Genomic DNA, 23,690 nt, shown 5'->3' with positions numbered 1-23,690 from the left:
CACGTAGCCGCCCACAAACATATTATTTTTAAAGTAAAAAACATTCAAGTTAAATGATCTTGTGGAATTTAAAACGGCACAATTAATGTATAAAGCAAAAGGTCATGTACTTCCAGGAAACATTCAAGAACTGTTCTTTGATAGGGAGGAGGGTTATAATCTGAGGGGAGAACTCAATTTAAAGTTCTTAGTGTACGCACTACCATGAGAAGACACTGCATCTCAATATGTGGAGTGAAACTGTGGAACAGTCTGAATGTAGTGCTAAAGCAATGTCCAGATATGAGACAATTCAAACTGATTTATAAGGAAATGATGTTCACGAGGTACAGGGATGAGGAAGGGACTTGATATTCACAGGTGTTTAAATTTTTTCCCCCTTCATGTTTTATAGTTTTTGTTTTTTTGTTTTGTATATATATTTGTTTTGAAATGTTTTAAATTAGTACACTCATTTGAGTAGTGGAAAAGGGGTAGGATTAAATAAGTGTATACTTCTTCCTACTCCTTTTCGAACATGTAAATTGAGTTATGTTTTGCTTTTGTTTAGTTATTTATTTAGTTTGAGTTATGTTTTGATTTTGTTTAGTTATTTATTTGGTTTGTATTAATTTACATGTTCGAAATAAAGATTTCAAATCAAATCAAATCAAATCAATTGATTTGTTATCCTTGCTTTTGTCTAGCCTCGTCTTGTTGTTTTATTGTTGTGATTTTATATGCTGTGTGATTGCTATGCTGTATTTATGATCGCTTGTCTATGTATATAAACGTATCTGTAAATGAGGGAAACCTCAGTTGCCTTTTGAGTATAAATAAAGGTTTGAAAGGAAATTAAATACCTGGAGCAGATGTTTGAGTATAGACATCTCCTGAAGACCAGCCTGCAGACCTGGAGGAAACAAATACAGTACGAGGAGGTATACAAATATATTCATAATTAATGATATGCCAATATTAAATAAATGTGATGCTTTGAAAGCAATTGCATTTCCAATGAATATTAGGTTAGAAAATAAATCAGCTGGATATAGATAATGTTGCTGCTGGTGTTCAGATCACCAGATAAGATATTCCTTTATTGATCCCCTTGCGGAAATTCAGGCATCAGAGCAGCATAGGGGGGTACAGGTATGGGCAGGGTAATGGTAGAAAGACATACAAAATTATAGTAAATATAAAATTAAGCAGTGTAAACAATATAATTAATTAATATAATCTCCTTGATCCTACCTCTACTTTACATTATACTTGGTGGTCTTCCACATTCCCTTACATTATTGCGCAGATTTTCCAGTCAGACTCATGAAAAGATAACACTAACAGCCGGCTACATGCCTGTCTGCTCTGCTCACCACGCACGCACGCAAGCAAACACACACACACACGCAAACACACAGACGCACCACGCACACACATGAGAACAATCAAACACACATACAAATCCACTGCACACACACTACACCCACACCATCATCACTGTACTATATTTGTTTATCATATTTATACAGTATTATATACTGCATTATATTTTCAATGCTACTTTAACATAATTATTTCTGCTGCTATGTTATGCTACTTCTATTGATTTATTTTATTATATTCCTATTGCTGCTGTGAGGTTGAGGAACCGGAACCAAATAATTTACGTCTCCTGTGCTCGTATACAAGGATGTGATCTGAATTACATACAGCCACTGTAGCTTTGATGCAATTTGGTGCAAGGTCCCTTTAAGTCACATGACAAACGATGAATTTGAATTGCCGACCTGGACACACTATGCCGAATAATGATGATATGGGCGGGTCAGAAGTAGGGACACACCAATCCAACTCGATACCGATACCTGGGCTTTGGGTATCGGCCGATACCGAGTACCGATCCAATCCATTACTTTTAATGAATAGTACAGACTTAGACCCTCCTTTTGGGGTCATTAATAAATGTTTCTCCATTAGAGATAGTTGACGTGTCAGAGATAGCAAATCAGGTCACTTTGCTTTGATTTCTGCCACGTTAGACGTGTTTCTTGGCATTGGATTTTAGTTTCTGGGAAATTCTCAGACACCAAGATTATATTTTAGCCTGGTAGCGGACCGATATCCAATACCAGTATCGGTGCATCCCTAGTCCGAAGTAGCAGAGGAATTACAGCGATGGGTAAAATATTAATAATACCAGTATTTTCCATTGAAGATAGAGTGAAGGAGTATTGCAGTGTTTCAACAGAACGATCAACAGGTTAAAAACTCAAGGACAAGTACGACTGGGTATCGATACCGATTACCCAATTCTATTACATTTTAGATTGACAAAAAATAAAATATCAATATTGATTAAATTACTGTAGGTTTGATGCCAATTGTTGTCAAATGATGCAAGGCAAACTAGAGACATCTGCAAGACAGGGGGTTGTTCAAAAACCTCCACATCCTCCACTGAAAGAACGGCATAGATTAACCTCTTAACACTTTGATTGCCCAAGCTTAATTCCTTTTTACCCCCTTGAATGCCCAAGGCCACTTCAATGTTAACATTAATATCGCCTAATCTATGTTTTAAATTATGGCTATGTGTCTAATCTGCCCGTCGCTTATCAAAGACTCATTTTCCAGTCAACATTGTCGTAGCAGATTGTTTTTTTATCGCTTCATTTCCGTTTTCTAGCATTTTGAAAATCACTTGTTTTCACAGGAAAAATAAGACATTCCATGATAATTGCCTTTTACTGGAATATTCTAGAACGTTGTCATTGTTCGGCCTATTTATAAATCGTTTTCAAATAAACGCTAGATTATCGATAGTATATGTGTGCGCATGCACGCTCGTGCCGCGAGTTGAAAATCGATTCTCCTAGTTACAGACCGCTCGCACAGCCAAACAGCAATATCACATAATTACATAAAAGTTTATATCTCTGTGAAAACGAGTCTGATTATCCTAAAACTGGTAACATAGATTCCTTACCTGAGATCAGATGGTATCCAAATGGATTATTCCAATTCTTGATCGCCATTAGAAAAAATCGATTTTTTTATTGATTCACCGTGTATACAGTAAAAAACACATAATCTCCGCTGCTCTGAGGCCCACTAGTGGAGCTGATCGACCCCGGCTGCGTGAATGAGAAGTAAAATGTGGAGTCAGGGATTTCTTTTCTCATTCATTTTCATTGAGTTCAATCCAAAAGGGTGAATTACCATCTGGGAGACGATAGGGGGCGCTTTTTTCACATCTGAGCGCCTGGAGTGGTTGGATTTCCAACGGTAGACTTGGTTGATGAAATATGATTTCAGATCGCTAATAAAAAAAATACGAGAAACCAGAGAAAACCCGTGATGGGCAATCAAAGTGTTAAGCCCGGTACGGGCCGAGATTGATTTCACGTCACAAATAGATCAATACAGTCCGTATTAAGTGATGTTGTGTTTCTCTTTCAAATGTAGCCAAGAGTAAAGACCCTAACCCTATCAAAACAGCAGTCAAAGTGTATATTGTCATGATTTTAAGTGTTTTTAAAATATGAGAAAAATATCTGCGCATTGCATCCGATATCTGAGGATTTAGACGCGAGGACAGAAAGCTGTCATGAAATCATTGTAGTCCTAAGAAAGAGGAGACCAAGGGCTTTCGATGGACGTCGGAATTTCATAGAACTACACTACCCAGCTCACACCAGCCGCATAAAACGGAAGGCCAACCATTTTTTTCTTAGAAATATTTACGTGATTGACGTGTTTATATCTCACGGGTCGAACAAACCGCAACGTTATTGCCATAAAATACAACGTATATGGTTTATTTACCTAATAATAATTTATATTCTCCTTTGGTTCATTACAATTTACTCAAGCATAGTAACAGACACAATATTTCTGACACTGGGAATACATTCCCTGATGTCCATAGATGTCCCTAGATACCAAGAACATGCAAATGGACATTGTAGAAGTAGAGTAAACTTTACTTGGGTATGTACTTTTAGGGTAATTTTCTGAAAATATGGCTAGGGCTTAACAGGTTAAAAGATAGATCTTGGGACTTTGAGTCAATTAGATTCGGCGATTATATTATATAATTTCCCCCCCGGCCCTAATGACAAATTATTATTATTCTTAGATGAGGTTTGACTAGGGCTTCTGTTGAACATTTAAAAAATGTCAATAAATATATTTATATAAAAATGTAATAATGAAACCATGCTCAGACCTTGTCTCATCTTCTCCATTTCCACCTCCTTCTCCTTCACATCCTGTGTGGTCTTCTCAAGGCCTCGCGTCAGCTCACACACCTGGACAGAGAATCAAAGAATTAACAATAATAACAACAACACAACGTTTTGAACATCTGGTTATAACACGAGTGATGTGAGGTATTATGATCACCTGTCCTCTGAGTGTGGAGAGGTTCAGAGCCATCACCTCCATGCTCTCCTTGGACTCTCTGATCTCCTCCTCCCTCCTCCTCAGAGACACCCCGGCCATCTCCCTCTCTCGCTGTTTCCTCTGCACCTCCTCTCTCAGCGCGTCTGCATCCCTCTCAATCTCCCGCTGTTTCCTCTGCACCTCCTCTCTCAGCGTGCCTGCCTCCGTCTCCCTCTTCCTCAGCTCTGCAGAGAGGCCATCCCTCTCCTCCTCCACCTCTCTCACTCTGGCGCTCAACCTTAGTGAAGTTAAAACATTAGCTAGTGAAGTTAAAACATTAGCTAGTGAAGTTAAAACATTAGCTAGTGAAGTTAAAACCAGTGTTAATTTTGGCAGCTATTTTAATTTTAGTCTTAGTCATGTGTCAAATGCTCCTTTTTCGTTTTCATCATATTTAGTCACCTTCATTTATTTTTCGTTTAGTCAGTTTTAGTCAACTACAGGTCTGAGAATTTTTGTCTTAGTCAGTGTTAGTCTTGATTTTGTCTTTTTTGTTTTAGTCTAGATTTTGCCGCAGAAAACTGATGACATTTTTGTCTAGTTTTCATTAATGAAATAAAAGGCATTTTATTCTCTTATAATGCAATTCTATGTACCGTTACAGTCAGTCAAATTCACACACATTTCTATTGGGATCATAGATTCATGTAGATGCCCCTCTCGCCACTCCCCCCATAACGTAATGAGTTAAAGATGTAAACAGTTAAAGACCCTCACCAGTCTTAAAATAACAAAAACAGTAAAGTGAACCGAATGTTTCCACAGCCCATGTGAAGCAGACATGACCCCTGGTTTTACAAAAATAATATATATATACATATAGAGCATAGAAGTGCTCCACATATATACACCATAAGACATAATCAAACCAATAGTTTTAGTCTTAGTCATGTGTCAAATGCATATTTAGTCATCTTCATTTATTTTTCATTTTAGTCTAAGTCAGTTTTAGTCAACTACAGGTCTGAGCATTTTAGTCTTAGTCAGTTTTAGTCTCGATTTAGACTCGTTTGTTTTAGTCTAGATTTAGTCAGGGGAAAAAGCTTCGTTGACGACCATATTTAGTCATAATTTTCGTTGACAAAATTAACACTGGTTAAAACATTAGCTAGTGAAGTTAAAATCCTTAGTGAAGTTAAAACATGAATTAATGAGGTTAAAACATGAATTAGTGAAGTTAAAACCTTAGTTAGTGAAGTTAAAACATTAGTTAGTGAAGTTAAAACATTAGTTAGTGAAGTTAAAATCCTTAGTGAAGTTAAAACATGAATTAGTGCAGTTAAAACATTAGTGGGTGAAGTTAAAACATTAGCTAGTGAAGTTAAAACATTAGCTAGTGAAGTTAAAATCCTTAGTGAAGTTAAAACATGAATTAGTTAAGTTAAAACATGAATTAGTGAAGTTAAAACCTTAGTTAGTGAAGTTAAAACCTTAGTTAGTGAAGTTAAAACACTAGTTAGTGAAGTTAAAACATTAGTTAGTGAAGTTAAAATCCTTAGTGAAATTTAAACATTAGTTAGTGAAGTTCAAATATGAATTGGTGAAGTTAAAACATGAATTAGTGAAGTTAAAACCTTAGTTAGTAAAGTTAAAACATTAGTTAGTGAAGTTAAAACATTAGTTAGTGAAGTTAAAATCCTTAGTGAAATTAAAACATTAGTTAGTGAAGTTAAAACATGAATTAGTGAAGTTAAAACATTAGTTAGTGAAGTTAAAACGTTAGTTAGTGAAGTTAAAACATGAATTAGTGAAGTTAAAACCTTAGTTAGTGAAGTTAAAACATTAGTTAGTGAAGTGAAAATCCTTAGTGAAAGATGAATTAGTGAAGTTAAAACATTAGTGAAGTTAAAACATTAGTTAGTGAAGTTAAAACATTAGTTATTGAATTTAAAACATTAGTTAGTGAAGTTAAAATCCTTAGTGAAATTAAAACATTAGTTAGTGAAGTAAAACATGAATTAGTGAAGTTAAAAGATGAATTAGTGAAGTTAAAACCTTAGTCAGTAAAGTTAAAACATGAATTAGTGAAGTTAAAATGAAAGGTTATCCTATAACATAGTTATATGAATACTGGCTGAGCGTCTCGCTCTTCACCATTATGAGATATCTCTCATCTCCTAGCACCTACTGTGCTTTTTTTTACAGTCTTCGTCCCCATGTTTGATAACGTAATGTTAATGTCTCCTCTCCATATATAGGGCTCTACGCTAACCTTTTCCCCAAGGAGCACATGTGCTCCTAAATCAAATTTAAATAAATCAAATCTAAATAAAAATGTAGGAGTACACAAAGAAATTTAGGAGCACAGTGAAAATTGTTCAAGTAACAGAGTTTATTAACAAACTATTTATCACATGCATATTATACTGTGCGTGTGCATACTAAGGGACAAACATCTGTGCAAATAGCACATACCACCAAAATCACAAATTGGCCCATGTCTAGACGCAAAGGATATCGGTTGTCAAGCTGCTTTTGTATATTGTAGTCTTGTCACGATACCAACATTTTGACTTTGATACAGATAGGAAAGGCAATGGAATATATTATTAGATGACAGAACATGGACAATAGACCTGTCGCTAAACCACGCCCCAAAATAGAATTTGTCCAATCATATCACAGCAAAATCCTCGCTGCACAAACCTTGGTCAACTAGGTTTGTAGGCTGTATCAAACCAGACGGCTTTGATCGAAGCCACTGTCAAGAGTTCAGTTTTATGTTATTATCTACATAATATCCGATGGTGAAACGCTGTGCGTGGGGTACCTGTAATTCGGACACCAGGTACCCTGAAAGACTGGATGTAGGAGTATATTTCATACCTTTTCCGAAGCCCAAACGAAAACTAGAGTGCAAGCGGTGGATTCTACTGTGCCGTCGACCACATACACAAATGAATGAGAAGACCATTACCAAGGACACTTATGTTTGCTCAAAGGTAAGGTCAATTCATAAAGACATAATATTTGACGGCATGTATTAGAAACGTAGACCAAACTATTAGTTTGCTAACGTTTGACTTTGACTGCGAACTAGCTATTGTATATCCAGCCTAGTTAGCTAAAGTTAGCAGCTACCATTACCAAGGACACTTATATGTTTGCTCAAAGGTAAGGTCAATTCATAAAGACATAATATTTGACGGCATGTATTAGAAACGTAGACCAAATTATTAGTTTGCTAACGTTTGACTTTGACTGCGAACTAGCTATCGTATATCCAGCCCAGTTAGCTAACGTTAGCAGCTAGCTAACGTTAGCTGCCAACATGTAACGATACCGCAGATATTTCTGCATCATAACGTTAGCTTATACTCTGGACTGAATTGATAGCAGGGCTAGTACTAGTAGAGCCAGCTAGTGGTAAATAAAGGTTATAAACAGAACCTACCCTGGTAAATAAAGGTTATACACAGAACCTACCCTGGTAAATAAAGGTTATATACAGAACCATAACCTAGCCCCAACCATAACCATAAGCTAACCCTGACCATACTCTAACGCTGACTGTAGCCACTAGGTTTATTCCAAAAGGCCACAGATGAGTGTGAGTGTATCAACCGGTTTGTAGGAATCAATAAAATCCACTTTGAGCTGCATTTTATGTATGAAAGATGCTCCATAAATGAACTATTATTATTATCAGTCTATGCTTAGCTAATACTCAGCTTTTTGTGTTTTTTTTTCACAGAATGAGATGTGCTGGAGATGTTACTGCCTCTCCCCCTCATCCCTCTCCCCTTATCCATCACCCCTCTCTCATTATCCATCACCCCTCTCTCCTCCCCTCTTACTCCAGATGAGGAGTGCCGGCCTGTGGAGCAGGCTCCCCGGAAGGTGGACATTACTAGAAAGCTAAAGAATGCTTAAAATTGAATAGGTATGTTAGAGGTTCTAGAAGGTACTACTATGACATCATCACCAACGTTCCAGAATGATCGGGCAGAACTAAGGTTCTAGAATGTACTGCCATGACATCACACACGTTCCAGAATGTTCGGGCGGCACTAATTTTCTAGAATGTTCCTAACAATAGGTCCGTGGGTGAATTATGTACCATTACAATCACTACAGTACTGTATTAAGTTTCAAAAGTAAAAGTACAGTACATATTCTATAGGCATCTACTACTTAATCTTCATCAACAGTTGATGATGTTGCAAATGTCAACAGACCAGGCTATTAATCCATAATGGAGGTACTAGAAGAAAGGGTAACCAAAATCATGTTTCTCATTCCAAGGGTCATCAATAATCACAGCAAATGTTGTGACTATGACTAACAGGTCAGGAGATTGACAATGTGCATCCAGCAATAACATTTTAATTCGATTTGTGAACTATGGGTCTGGGGTTGGGACAAAATAAATTTTAAGCCTCGTCACAGCATTCATTTGGCTACAAGAATATAATGGTAAATTACCATAGATGTCTCACAACAACACATGATATTGTTCGCTATTCCAGTTTATATCGTACATCCATTTGTGTAACTGTAAATCCATATATATTTATTGTATATATTAAAAATAGTGGCTTTTTATGTACACTTTAGATAAGGGTTTTCTTTTCTAATCAGAGTGATCTATCTTGAGAATGTGTTGTATATGCATTTATTTATATTTATATTAAATATAACTTATACTTAGTGTTATAAGAAAAGTTATAAGAAAAAGAAAATGTCCTGTACCCATATACTGTGATTTACAGGTATTTTGGTAAATGGCTGTATTTATATAGCGCTTTTATCCAAAGCGCTTTACAATTTGTTTCTCACATCTTACCCATTCACTCACACATTCACACACCGACGGTGGAGGCAACCATGCAAGGTGCCAACCTGCTCATCAGTGTCTTGCTCAAGGACACTTCGACACGCTGCCCGGGAGGAACGAGAATCAAACCGGGAACCTCCGGATTACCAGACGACTGCTCTACTCCCAAGCCACTGTCGCCCCCTATTATTAGGTCTATTTTATTATTAGGTATTTTTACTTTGGTCTCTATCACTATACATTTATAGTTAGTGTAATCAATCATTTGACCTGATGTACACTAGATGTAACACTATCGCGTTAATTAGATTAATTAATTACACAGCAAATTATCGCGTTATGAAAATTTACTCAAAATTAATGACAAAAAAAAAAAAAAAATTGTATCTCATTCATTCAAGAATGTAGAATACACATTTACAGATTTTTTTTTGAATATGGTCTATTTGCATGTTCTTGGTATCTGATTCTAGGGACATCTCAGGGCTGTACGCTAAGCTTTTTCACTAGGGGCACACTTGCCCCTAAATGAGAAATTTAGGGGCACAGAATATTTTTTAGGGACACATTTTTTAATAACAATTTTACCATTATAGTGCCTCATTACTGTGGTCCTTTTATTTAACATTTAAGTGCGTTTGTTTTCAGGTTTGTATCTTTTATAATGAACCAACTGAGAAAGTGTTTAAATCACTAATAGAACAAAAACAACAAACTGTGTGTCTGCGCGCGCTTGTGTAGTGCTCCTTGAATGAGATCACCACAACACACACACACACACCATTGCATTAACACATTAACTGCCACGCAGTTTGCCCGTCTCATACCACTCTCTGCCAGCACTCTAAGCCTATGGAGTTTCAAGTTTCTTTAATAGTTGTCATACAGAAGTACAGAATACTTTCATACAAAATGCTTCTTACTGTTACGCTCCAGAGACTGTGCTAGACAAGATAGTATCAAATAACATAGTATAGCATGTAATTTAGAAGTAGAAAATGAGGTCACAGTGTTCAGTATAGACATATGTACAATGTTCGATGCAGAATAGACGTAACTGAGTTACCATATAATATACAATACTATGCAGTGTACTAATGTACAGTACTATATAGTGCAAAGCAGAAATGGGATGAGGTACAATTTAGGTACAATTTACAGTAAGGTGTACGAGTTGTAGTGCAATCCTTCATCAATAAATATAAAGTGGGGAGTGGGTGCTACAGTGTGTTTGTTTAAAGTGGGTGTGTGCTATAAAGTGTGTGGAGTGGGTGCTACAGTGTGTTTGTTTAAAGTGAGTGTGTGCGTGTGGATGTGTGTGCTATGTGCGTTTGATGGTTGTTGTTGTGTAGTGTTCATTGTTCGTTTAGCAGCCTGATGGCCTGGGGATAGAAGCTTCTTCTGAGTCTTTCTGTGCTCGCCTTGAGACTCCGGTATCGCTTGCCTGACCGCAGCAGTTCAAAGAGGCAGTTGTTCGGGTGACTGGAGTCTTTAATGATTCTCTTAGCCTTGCCCTTGCAACGCTTGTTGTAAATGTTCTGGAGGGTGGGGAGCCCCCCTCCAATTGTGCGTTCGGCTGAACGTGTCACTCTTTGTAGTCTGCTTCGGTCTTGTGCAGTGCTATTCCCAAACCAGGAGGTGATGTTGCCAGTCAAGATGCTCTCTATTGTACATGAGTAGAAGTTCTTAAGGATCTTCTGACTGACTTGGAAATTCCTTAGGCGCCTGAGGAAGTAGAGGCGTTGTCGTGCCTTCTTCACAACACTGTCAATGTGTGTGGTCCATGTCAAGTCCTCGGATATGTAGGCTCCGAGGTACTTAAAGCTGTTGACTCTCTCAACCGGTGCCCTGTCGATGCTGAGGGGGCTGTAGTCCTTGACCCCCGACCTCCTGAAGTCCACAATCATCTCCTTTGTTTTGCTGACGTTCAGGGAGAGGCTGTTTTCCTGGCACCATCCCGCCAGGACCTTGACCTCTTCCAGGTAGGCCCTCTCGTCGTTGGCAGAGATCAGGCCCACCACCACTGTGTCGTCAGCAAATTTGATGATTGTATTGCTACTCCGCTGAGCCACACAGTCGTGTGTGTACAGGGAGTAGAGGAGGGGACTCAGAACACAGCCCTGGGGGGCCCCTATGTTGAGGGTGATGGATGAGGAGGTGCAGTTGCCTGCTCTCACCACCTGGAGTCTGCCCGTCAGGAAGTCCAAGACCCACTGGCAGAGGTCATAGTTCAAGCCCAGGTCCCTGAGCTTGGCTATGAGTATGGAGGGGACTATGGTATTGAATGCCGAGCTGTAGTCGATGAATAGCATTCTCACATAGTTCCCCTGCCTCTTGTCCAGGTGTGATGCTGCTGTGTGCAGCACATGGGCTATGGCGTCCTCCGTGGACCTGTTGGGGCGGTATGCAAATTGCAGGGGGTCCATGTTGATGGGGAGGGAGGAGCAGATGTAGCCCTTTACTAGCTTCTCAAAGCACTTCATGGCTATGGAGGTGAGAGCTACAGGGCGGTAGTCGTTGAGGCAAGCAGGCTTGGATTTTTTGGATACAGGGATAATAGTGGACTTCTTCAGGCAGGTGGGGATGACAGCCTGTTCTAAGGACAGGTTAAATATGTCAGTGAATACCGGGGCCAGTTGGTCGGCACAGACTTTTAGGACGTGGCCGGGGATGCCGTCCGGACCTGCTGCCTTCCTGATATTCACTTTTTTAAAGGTCCGCCTCACCTCATGCTCTGTTACCCTGAACACTGAGTCTCCATCAGCAGCAGACCCCCCCCCCCCCCCATTGCCGTGGCTTGTGGGCTGGTGTTGTTATTACCAGCATCAAACCTTGCATAGAAGGTATTGAGGTCATTTGCTAAGGAGATGTCACTGTTCAGTTTGAGGGAGGCGCCTTTGTAGTCTGTCATCGTTTTGAGCCCCTGCCACATAGCTCTAGAGTCAGCCTGTTCAAACTGGAGTTCAATTTTATCCTTGTAGCGCCGTTTGGCCTCTGTCACTGTCCTCCTTACGTTGTATCGCGCCACCTTGTGGTCATTCATGTTGCCTGCCACTAGGCCGTCGTTGTATGCTTTGGTGCGCGCTCTCAGAGCTTCACGGACGGATTTGTCTACCCAGGGTTTTTGATTTGGGTAAACTCTCATTGTGGTAGTGGGGATTGTTTCTTCCACCAAAGTACGAACATAGTCCAGCACTGTCTCCGTGTAGACATGAATGTTATCTGTGTCGCGGAACACGCTCCAGTCTGTGCAGTCAAACGCAGCCTGGAGCGTCTCCTCTGACGTCAAATCCCATTTCTGCACCTCTCGCGAGACTACGGGAGTGCTTTTGATTCTCTGTTTGTACTTTGGTGAAAGGAAAATGGACGTGTGATCTGACTTACCAAAGCCACTAGCAGAATGAGCCTTGTATCCACCCTTGAATTGCGTGTAACAGTGATCTAGGATGTTACCGCCTCTGGTGTTACAAGTCACATGCTGATAGAAGTCAGGTAATACCTTTCTCAGATTGGCGCTATTGAAATCACCCACCACTATAACGCCGCTTGGATTTTATTTACCTCGTTGTGGAGTCTGGAGAGCGCAACATTATTGCTGGCTTGCGGTGGAATATACACTCCTACAAGGATGATCGCCGTTAACTCCCTCGGGAGGAAGAAAGGACGACACTTGATGGTTATATATTCCAGGTCTGGGCAGCAGTGGTTCGATAATTCCTTCACGTTAGCTGGATCGCTCCAATTGTTGTTAAACATGAAGGCAATACCTCCTCCACGTTGTTTGCCGGACAATGCTGATCTGTCCTTGCGGTGGATGAAGAAGTGGTCGGCCGGTTGTATGGCGTGGTCTGGGACGTCCGGCGTCAACCACGTCTCGGTGAAGCAGAGAACGTTACAGTCTCTAACGTCTCTTTGGTATTGAATCCTTGCTCGGATGTCATCCAGTTTATTGTCAATTGATTGTACATTGGCTAGCAATATACTGGGTAGTGGCGTTCGGTGTCGTCTGGATCTCAGCCTGTTACGGATCCCAGCTCTCTTCCCTCGCCGCCTGATGATTCCTTTGTTCCTGGGGTCAGGATCTGGTCCCATTGTTCTGAGAATCTCCATAGGCCATTGCTGCGGTTCGGAAAGCTGATTCAGGGAGTAATCTAGTCGGTAAGTTTCCCGTAATCCGATGTCTATAAGTGACTGACGGTCATACACATTAAATGCACCTACTGTTGGTACAGACAAAACTCTTAAATGGAGATGTTCACCTTCTTTGCAGGGCTATAACTTTTTAAATTGTATTGCTAAATTGACATTACCATTCAACATCGATTATCTATCGTTCAGGATGTAGGAATGTTATACTTTTTCATTCATAGATTCATATACGAAAATACCGTCTAGAATATAAATATGTTTTTATCGTTTTCTGCAGTAATTCCTAGAACGTGAGTTATAGGCATAAACGCATATATAGATTATCAACTGCTGTTTGTTGCCGATACACGCTATATTAAAAATTTCAACTGTACATGATCCTAAACGCGGATCCTAATGCGCGGATGAACGGGGGGGGGGGGGGGGGGGGGTCGTTTATAATTTCGTGATCGTCAGTAAATGATTTATGTAGTATGGGTGATATATTGATCAGAGCAGTTTGCATTCATAATAATAAACAATGACGCTGAAAGTAATGTTACTGTCCTCTTACCGTTCGCAGATGAGACTGGAGGAAAAAGATCCCACTTATTTGACGGCGATCTATCAGCGGTTCCCAAACTTTTTTGGCCGTGCACCCCGTCACCTCCCGACCTAGCTGATGCACCCCCCAATGGGTTTCTGTTAGAATAATTTTTTGCTGGTCTCCGTGCACAGATTTTATTTTTTATTTTAGCTCTTCCCACGGCGACTATGGATAGGGAATATATTTATTTAATTAAAATGTTCACAACAACATGGATGCATGTACTCTGCCAGCATGTTTAATATCCATAATACTAAAGGTTTGACTAAGATTTTTATGAAATTTTATTGTAAAAAAAAAAAAAAAATAATTACCACCATTAGCCTTTTCATGTCACGCACCACCTAGAGGGCGCTCGTGCACCACAGTTTGGGAACCACTGTACTAGATCCATCTATCTATCGATTATTGAGTTATGGCAGCGATCCATATACACGGATGTGTGTCTAGAGTCCCGCAACAATATGTGCCTGCCGGACGCATTTCCCAGATGCACAGAGATCACCAGAGATCCATTTCAGGTTGTAACTCGCCCGATCATCCACCAGGCGGCGGTATTGAAGCGTTGCACGGTTGTGCCGAGTCCCACTGTCTCAGCCGATGCTGGCTGAGGGAATTATGAATACCATGGCGCAAAAATTAAATATGATCTCAATAACGTCGTACGCCGTGGATTGGCAGAATTCGCATGACCTTGAAACACGTTGTACAACGTTTATGGCGCCCAATGTGTTAATCAGGAGGACAAGAAACTTTGCATACCTTTGTTTCACAATGAAAAGTGCTTTATAAATAAAATGAATTATTATTATTGTAAATAACCCCATGAAAGGTTTATTATTTTTATGGGTAATTACCCGTTTCATATTTGTGATGTTACTGGTTTCAGGGTGTGCCTAAAGTGATCAATGTGTTGGGCCATTTATAGAGATCTATGCCAATTAATGTTTTATGTATATCCGGGACTTTTTTTTTAATAAGAATTGAGAGGCCTACTACGGTATTTGTTATGTCAAAATGCTCGCTATCTCCACTGTCTGTGTGTATACTCTGCTTTGGTCAAATCACATTCAGCATGCCCTCAGCAGGGTATCTGCGGCTCTGCAGATATACCCTACTCCCTCAGCTAGCCCCTTTCGTGACTGCGATGCAAGCCAGGGGCTCGAATACGCATTGAATCAATGTTATAAGACATTGATATCAGGAGCTATCTGTAGCTACTGCTAGCTGGCTAGATAACCGTTAGATACTGTTAGACAATGCCTCATGTATTAAACTAAAAGTGAATAGTTGACTGGGTTCTGTTTAAACAGTAACGATAGCTAGGTAGCTAACGTTAGCTCACGGTCGCATTCACCAGACTATAGCAGACTGCCGGAGGCATAGGAGCCTTTTGTTTACACGAGTGCAGGAGGGGCAGTGGAGGAGGAGGAGGGGCCGTGCGCTGCTGCTGTGTGTGTGCTTGAGAGAGAAGTCAGCGACAGCGGGTGAGATCTCCGCTAAGAATTGGATCATGTTTTTCGATCGGTTTTATATTTAATATATATTTATATATTATTTATACTGAATATCGGCCGATACCGATCGCTGGCCGATCGATCGGGGCATCCCTAATTAATTTAGGAGTGAAATGCGAATGAAGGGTTGAAATCACTACTCGCAAGCTTGCCCCCAAATATTATTTTCCACTCGCACGGGCCAAATTAAGGGGCAATTTGCGATCATCTCGTCGCAGTGTACAGCCCTGCATCTATGAATCTCAGGGAATGTATTCCCAGTGTCAGAAATACTGTGGGCTAGATCCACAAAGAATGGATTGCACGGTGCAAGTTGCACCCTTACTTACAATTCATTATGAATTGAAAATGGGGGACCCTGATGTAAACAAGACGAAAGTCTTTCTCTGGTCTGCATCCCCTTAACAATTGTGTGTATTGAGCCGTACTGTATTGTACCCATTCTGCAATCTGTTAATAACATTTTCAATCAATCAATCTGTGCGGTGATTGATTGAATGAACATTTTATTTTGAGTAAATTGTAATGAACCAAATGAGAATATCAATAAAACATTTTTATCTTTGACTGTGAATAACACCATGCTCAAATTGACCAGACCTGAAAAATCTAAGCAAATTAATAGATGGAAGATGATTAAACAGAAGGTTTTGTAGATACAGTACTGAATTCTACCATCCGGACACATGCAATTTGAAATATGATTATAGAATATAGAATATCAGGCATAAAATGGTTATGCGATTAAAATGTGATTAATTAGATTAATTAATTACAAATCCTGTAATTAATTAGATTACATTTTTTAATCGCCTGACAGCACTAATTTATACGTATAGCTACTGTCCATCAATGTCTTCCTTTTGAATGAAATAGGTTCACGAGAGAGAGATGTAGAGAGGGAGAGGGAGAGAGAGCGAGACACACACACAGATATTCTCAGCCCTTTTCTCTGAGCGTTCCCAGTGATGGCTTACTATGTGCGTGTGTGTGTATGTGCATGTGCAAACGGGAACGGGACACACATGTGCAATAGCACACACCACCAAAATCACTGGCTGGCCCACAGTGTGCGTGTATGTGCGTGTGCTAACGTTATCCGCCTCAGTAACATTAGCTGCCTCGCCGGATTCCTCTTTCTCCTCGTCTCTCTTTTGCTCAAAATGGCTGGCTGAATTTTTTGCGTTGTCTGATTCTGAATTTATAACTTGCCTAGTTGCCTATACCGTGAATCTGTTCCAGCGCGTACTGTGTTCTCATTTCCTTTCACTCGCATGAAACCAGCCGCGTCACCGCAGGAAACTCTACTATGATTCAACGTTTATGCGCCTTGTGGAATGTGGGACCTGTAGTTTCTGAACTATTAACAGCGGAGTTTGTAATCTTCACTCGCACACTGCGAGTAAATGATTTTTCCGGTTCGCACACATATTATTAGGGGCAAATACGAGTGAAATGCTTGCACTGTAGAGCATATATATATAATTATATATATAATTAGTAAACTGTCGGGGGCTTTTCTTGCCCCCCTTAACTGATTTGAGGGCATTTGGTAAATTTTTTAGGGCATTTTGCCCCAAGCCCCGTTAATTTCGAACCCTGGCCTCGTCACAATCAGCCGATTGAACGCAGACAGATCCAGAATAGGTCTGACACCTCGCGATTTCTTGGGCACCAGAAAATACCGGGAGTAAACGCCACACATTGCGTCCTCCGTTGGGACCACGACGATGGCTTGCTTCGCTAACAGAGATTGGATCTCGTCTGCCAGAGCTGTCACTGTTGCTGACCCCGACAACAGGGTCTGTACCAAACCTGAAAACGGAGGGTGGGGTTGCGCAAACTGCAACACAAGCCCCCGCCTCAGCGTTCTCTCCATCCACCTCGACATACGGCACTGCTGTAGCCATATGTGATGATAATCCCAAAGCACACCCGCCGCCATTTTCCGCTGGTCCGCCAGGAACCGTAGATGTAGTGCGTTGCCAACCGTGCGAGCAGGGCGTCTCGTGGAGCTGGGATATCGCACCCTGACACTACCAACGAGGCAATCGCACTCAAGGGGGGACCCCGACAGAAAGGGCCGGTTTGATACAGGGGAAGCTGACTGGGTGACAAAAGCTCCCCCACAGAACACCTCCCCGGCATGGATTGCTTCCGGCCATGGGAGGTACTAACGTGACACCCGGCCTGGCGAGGGCGGGGCTGGGGGAACTCACGCTGCGAACCCCTGGGCCTTGAGTTCCCCCCCTGACAACCTTCGTCGTTGACAGGCACAACACCAGGCTCACCAAACAGACGCAGAACATGTGGCGTGGGAGCCGCTTGACAGCACAGCATTCTCACGGACAGACCCAGGCCTAGCCAGCAACTGGGTGTCAGCCCCTGTCCCCATGAGAAGCGAAACGTGGGGCCGCTTGCGCCTCATTGAAGGCATGCGGCCCGCAGCCAAAGGGAACAAATCAGAGCCTGTATCCCGCTGGTGTTGGGGGGGGGAGTGACCGGAGAGTGAGCTAGACACAGCTAGACGGCAACGTTTTTTTAGGGCGTGCTCATCTAATGTAGATCACCTGTTTTCTTTGTGTCCAGGGTACCTCAGGCGGGGGAAACATGGCCGCTGGCTGGGGGCCTCGCCACAGTCGTTGGCGAGGCCGCGCCCCCACCTCTGGCTGCGTGGTGCGAGGCGGTGTGAGGCCTAGGTCAAATACCGCCTGCGCTCCTGCAGAAAGTCCCTGAACGTCAGCAAAACAAAGGAGATGATTGTGGACTTCAGGAGGTCGGGGGTCAAGGACTACAGCCCCCTCAGCATCGACACCGGTTGAGAGAGTCAACAGCTTTAAGTACCTCGGAGCCTACATATCCGAGGACTTGACATGGACCACACACATTGACAGTGTTGTGAAGAAGGCACGACAACGCCTCTACTTCCTCAGGCGCCTAAGGAAGTTCCAAGTCAGTCAGAAGATCCTTAAGAACTTCTACTCATGTACAATAGAGAGCATCTTGACCGGCAACATCACCTCCTGGTTTGGGAATAGCACTGCACAAGACTGAAGCAGACTACAAAGAGTGACACGTTCAGCCGAACGCACAATTGGAGGGGGGCTCCCCACCCTCCAGAACATTTACAACAAGCGTTGCAAGGGCAAGGCTAAGAGAATCATTAAAGACTCCAGTCACCCGAACAACTGCCTCTTTGAACTGCTGCGGTCAGGCAAGCGATACCGGAGTCTCAAGGCAAGCACAGAAAGACTCAGAAGAAGCTTCTATCCCCAGGCCATCAGGCTGCTAAACGAACAATGAACACTACACAACAACAACCACCAAACGCACATAGCACACACATCCACACGCACACACTCACTTTAAACAAACACACTGTAGCACCCACTCCACACACTTTATAGCACACACCCACTTTAAACAAACACACTGTAGCACCCACTTCCCACACTTTATATTTATTGATGAAGGATTGCACTACAACTCGTACACCTTACTGTAAATTGTACCTAAATTGTACCTCATCCCATTTCTGCTTTGCACTATATAGTACTGTACATTAGTACACTGCATAGTATTGTATATTATATGGTAACTCAGAACATTGTACATATGTCTATACCGAACACTGTGACCTCATTTTCTTCTTCTAAATTACATGCTATACTATGTTATTTGATACTATCTTGTCTAGCACAGTCTCTGGAGCGTAACAGTAAGAAGCATTTTGTATGAAAGTATTCTGTACTTCTGTATGACAACTATTAAAGAAACTTGAAAACTTGAAACTTGAAAGACCAAAGAGTCCCTCTGCGGAGAGGGGAGCCCTGAGGAGAAGAAGTATTTTCTCCTCCTCAAAGGAAGACTGCTCCAACCAAAGATGCCTGTGAACAAGTGTTGATAGCATCCTGGTCCTCCCTACGGTTATAGCTTGCGACTGAGTTAAAAGCTGTATAACCCCAAAAACATGTTTTCGACGTCGGCTGGCCCTAAGGCCCCACTACCTGACACCAGTGGACAGAAAAGCAGTCAACTGAGCAATGACACTGGTCGCCGCTAAATTCCGTCCTGCTGCGGTATAAACTTCATCAGCCCATACAGCCACCTGCCGGGCCGACTCGCCCTCTGGCGTCGGCTTCCGGGTGGGATACCGTTCAACCATGCCAGGGCAAAGGACCGATGCTACCTGGCCCTCAAGCCACGGCACACCTGCCTTGCGCCCTGGTGTCAGCCCATCCACCCGTAAAAGGGGTAAATAAGCCTCAGCAAACCCCCCACATTAGACACCGCTTGACCTTCAGCAATGAACCGGTTAAGAGGAGGGAAGAGTGGTGACAGCCCACGGCGGGGAACAAAGGAACAGTGACCCAGCATCGTAGCATTAGCCGCACGCTCCAGGATAGCTGGGAAAACATCCAATTCAGAGTCATGACGACCATGTTTACCCAAATATCCTGCCCCTCGCGCCAATACACAACTCGGCTGTCTCACGGGACAACGAGCAGTATCACAAATGCTAGCATCAATGCCTGGTAGCACAGACCCTACCTGTGCGCGACGTAGCTCGACTACTAGCCGTCGCGCGATGTCCCTCGATCCGCTGTCACGAGACGAGGAAACCCCAGGACAGGTCCGATGCGCTGTTAGGATGTGTCTCATAATGGCGAAGAGCGAGACGTGATGGCCAGTATGATATATAACCTTAGTTAGTGAAGTTAAAACCATAGTTAGTGAAGTTAAAACCATAGTTAGTGAAGTTAAAACATTAGTTAGTGAAGTTAAAACATTAGTTAGTGAAGTTAAAACATGAATTAGTGAAGGTAAACATTAGTGAAGTTAAAACATTAGTTAGTGATGTTAATACATTAGTGAAGTTAAAACATTGGTTAGTGAAGTTAAAACATTGGTTAGTGACGTTAATACATTAGTCAAATTAAAACATTAATAGTTAATGAAGTTAAAACGTTAGTTAGTGAAGTAAAAATCCTTAGTGAAATTAAAAAATTAATATTAAAACGTTAGTTAGTGACGTTAATACTAGGGATGTCCGATATTATCGGCCTACCGATATTATCGGCCGATATCGGCATTAAAATGTGATATCGGAAAATATCTGTGACAGTGAGGCTGATTTTAGAGAAAAGAGCGGAGAAATGTATGATCGCTTTAGAGAACGTGGCTATACACATAATACTCTTAAAACAGCTATATCTGAAGCCGCTACTGTAGAACGTGACTCCCTCTTAAAAAGAAAGACACTGAAAGAGAAAACCGATAGGGTGTTTTTCTCTACCACTTATAGTACTAAAGCCCTTGCTGTTCGCAATATAATTAAAAAGAATTGGAGCTTGATCCAATGTGATGAGGCCCTGTCTAACATTTTCCCTGACCCGCCCCTCTGTACATTTAGGAGAGCTCCCAATCTCGGAGATAAATTAGTACGAAGCCATCTACCGGCAGATGTCAAATCTACATGGTTACCAAAGCCTCCTATAGGAACGTATAGATGTGGTCACTGCAAACAATGCGATGTGGTGATAAGATCAAAAGGTTTTACCCACCCAAATACAAAACAGACATACTTCTAACAGCTTTATTAATTGTCAAACGACACATGTTATTTATATACCGTCTTGTTCCAAATGTGACTCTTTTTATGTTGGTCGTACGAAACGCCGCCTACTTGATCGACTGGCAGATCATAAATATGCTATCAAAACTAACAACATGGATTATGCAATGGCTAAACATATTCATGAAGTTCACCATAGTACCTCTGCTTTATTTACAGCTATCGGAATTGACAGTGTTCCGCTCACGTCTAGAGGACGAAATAGACAAAGAATTCTAAACCAGAAAGAAAGTCGCTGGATCGATAGACTACAGGCCACCTCACTCCCAGGTTTAAATGATTCCATAGACATGGTATAATTTGTATAGGCCAGTAGATCACTTTATTTATTTATTGTATTTATACATTGTTATTTATTGTATTTTGATAAGACTACAGGCCACCTCTTTGCAGGTTTAAATGACTCTACGGACATACTGTCACTTTTATAGGCTAAGCAGATTACATTATAGTATTATTATTTTTTTTCTTGCATTACTCAATGCTCTTACATTGTTGTTTTTTGATAAGTTTTGGTAATTGTTTATATTATTATTGATCTATTCTATGTTTGTTTTGACTAATTTCTTTATGTTGTTATAATATTTTTATAAATAGTTTGTGTGTATATATACTTATATAATATACAAATTTGTTTATTTCTATTTAGTATTATTGTATATTTCTTCAACTCAAGTTGAGAATGTTGCTTTGCCTTCATTTAATTGGGACCAGCTGTCCCCCATTGTAATTAGTCACTCCCTGAGTTATGTTTTTTCCTTTTTTCCTCTATTTAGTCACAGTATTGTTTTTGTCACAGCAACACCCTGAAGAAGGCCATGTAGGCCGAAACATGTGGGTTTTTTAAAAAGATTTTTCTAAATAATGTAAGCCAATAAATAAAGGCTTTTTAAAAGATTGTAGAGCTGCCTTGGATCTCAACCTTTCTTTTATACACAATAATATATATTGGACTTCTGCAAACATAGATCCCAGAGTTTAATTTAGCAGCCAAGCTATCCTTTGACTTCTAGAGCTTACCTTTCCACCCGACTCCCTCTCTCCTCCGCCAGGCAGCGCTGTCCTCTCTCTACCTCCACCAGTCTGTCTCTCTCCTCCTCAGTCTCTCTCAGTTCATCTTCAAGCCTCTTCTTATCCTCGTCCCGATGTTCCAGTGCCTCCCTTTGTCCCTCCCTCTCCTCCTCCATCTCTCTCAGTTCATCTTCAAGCTTCCTCCTCTCCTCTTCTGCTCCTATGAGGGCATCCCTCTGTCCCCCCCTCTCCTCCTCCATCGCTCTCAGTTCATCCTCAAGCCTCCTCCTCTCCTCCTCCCCTCTCCCGAGAGCCTCCCTCTGTACCTCCCTCTCCTCCCGGACTCTCCTCAGCGTCTCCCTCAGCCTCTCCTTCTCTCCGTCTCTCTCCTCCAGTGTGGCCCGCAGGTCCTCCGCCTCCTCCTCTTTCTCCTTCAGGAGGAGCGAGAGTTTTGTGATTTCGCTTATCCGCTGCTCCAACGCGCCAACTCTCTCCCGCCACTCTCTGGCCTCGTCTTCCAGTCTTTCTTTGGCCTCCTTTTGCTCCCTGGCCCTCTCCCTCGCTCCCTCCCTCTCCGTCCTGGTCCTGTGGAGTTCCAGGGCTTTGTGAGACAACTCTTCCTCTTTCTCTAACCGGTCCACACATTCTTTTTCCAGCAGAGACCGGGTTTCCTTCAGTGAGGTTGAGAGCTGTTTCTCTGAACGTTCCCTCTCGCCCAGGGCGACTTTCAAAACCCTGAGCTCCTCCTCTCTCTCTCTCATCCTGTCCCTCACTCCCTCCTCCTCGCGCAGTCGCTCCCGGAGCCTTTCCGCCTCGTCCTCCCTCTCCCTCACTGCCGTCATCTGTCTCTCCAGGCTCTCCTCCTGTCTCTCCACCTCTCTCCTCATCTCGTCCCGCTCCTCCTCCGCCACGCTCACCCTCACCGCCAGAACCTCCATCTCTTGCTCCCTCTTCCGGACGTGAGTTTCTGTCCATTTTAGCTGCTCTCTCAGCCATCCCTCTCTCTCCTTCTCCCTCTCCTCCTCTCTGTGTGCGCTCACTAGCTCTAGCTCTCCTCGCAGGCACTGGATCTCCCCTGGATGGAGGAGAAATAAAATTTATAAAATTATTAAAAAAATAACACAACTCTCCCCTGGAGGGTGAGCAAGGAGAAAATAATAAAATAATAAGACAACTCTCCGATGGAGAGCATGGAGAAAATTAAATAATAAGACAACTCTTCCTTGGATGGAGAGCATGGAGAAAAGAATAAAATAATAAAACAACTCTCCCAATGTGATGCTTTTCAATCACTTCATGCTGTGTCAGCAAATGTAAGTAAACCCCAGTAGAATAAAGTAAATCCCAGTCAAATGAAGTAAACCTGAGTAGAATGAAGTAAATCCCAGTAGAATGAAGTAAACCCCAGTGGAATGAAGTAAACGCCATTAGAATGAGGTAAACTCCAGTAGAATGAAGTAAACGCCATTAGAATGAAGTAAACCCCAGTAGAATTAACCTCATAGCGTGCACTGGCACGTATATGTGCCGTTTTGCCCTTGCGCACAAGTCACAGCACTTTGCAAAATGCTAGCGGCTGCATTTTTCGCC

General features: G+C 41.9%; 1 protein-coding gene across 1 annotated transcript in view; it reads right to left on the bottom strand.

Moving 5' to 3' along the window:
- The window catches only part of LOC311228142 (uncharacterized protein), a gene marked incomplete at its 3' end in the record, with an annotated part of 144,002 nt that overhangs the window by 40,927 nt on the left and 79,385 nt on the right, over positions 1-23,690 (bottom strand). Inside the window, exons 18-21 of the mRNA XM_084314057.1 lie at positions 22,110-23,018; positions 4,387-4,663; positions 4,211-4,292; positions 843-892 (exon numbers count right to left, since the gene is read on the bottom strand). Of these exons, the coding sequence (XP_084170183.1) occupies positions 843-892; positions 4,211-4,292; positions 4,387-4,663; positions 22,110-23,018 (1,318 nt within the window). The remainder of the gene's footprint in view (positions 1-842; positions 893-4,210; positions 4,293-4,386; positions 4,664-22,109; positions 23,019-23,690) is intronic.

The sequence above is a fragment of the Notolepis coatsorum genome (assembly GCF_963971535.1).
Source record: "Notolepis coatsorum genome assembly, chromosome: 5".
Lineage (NCBI taxonomy): Eukaryota > Metazoa > Chordata > Actinopteri > Aulopiformes > Paralepididae > Notolepis > Notolepis coatsorum.
The sequence above is the reverse complement of the archived record's forward strand: the minus strand, read 5'-3'. Positions and strand labels throughout refer to the sequence as shown.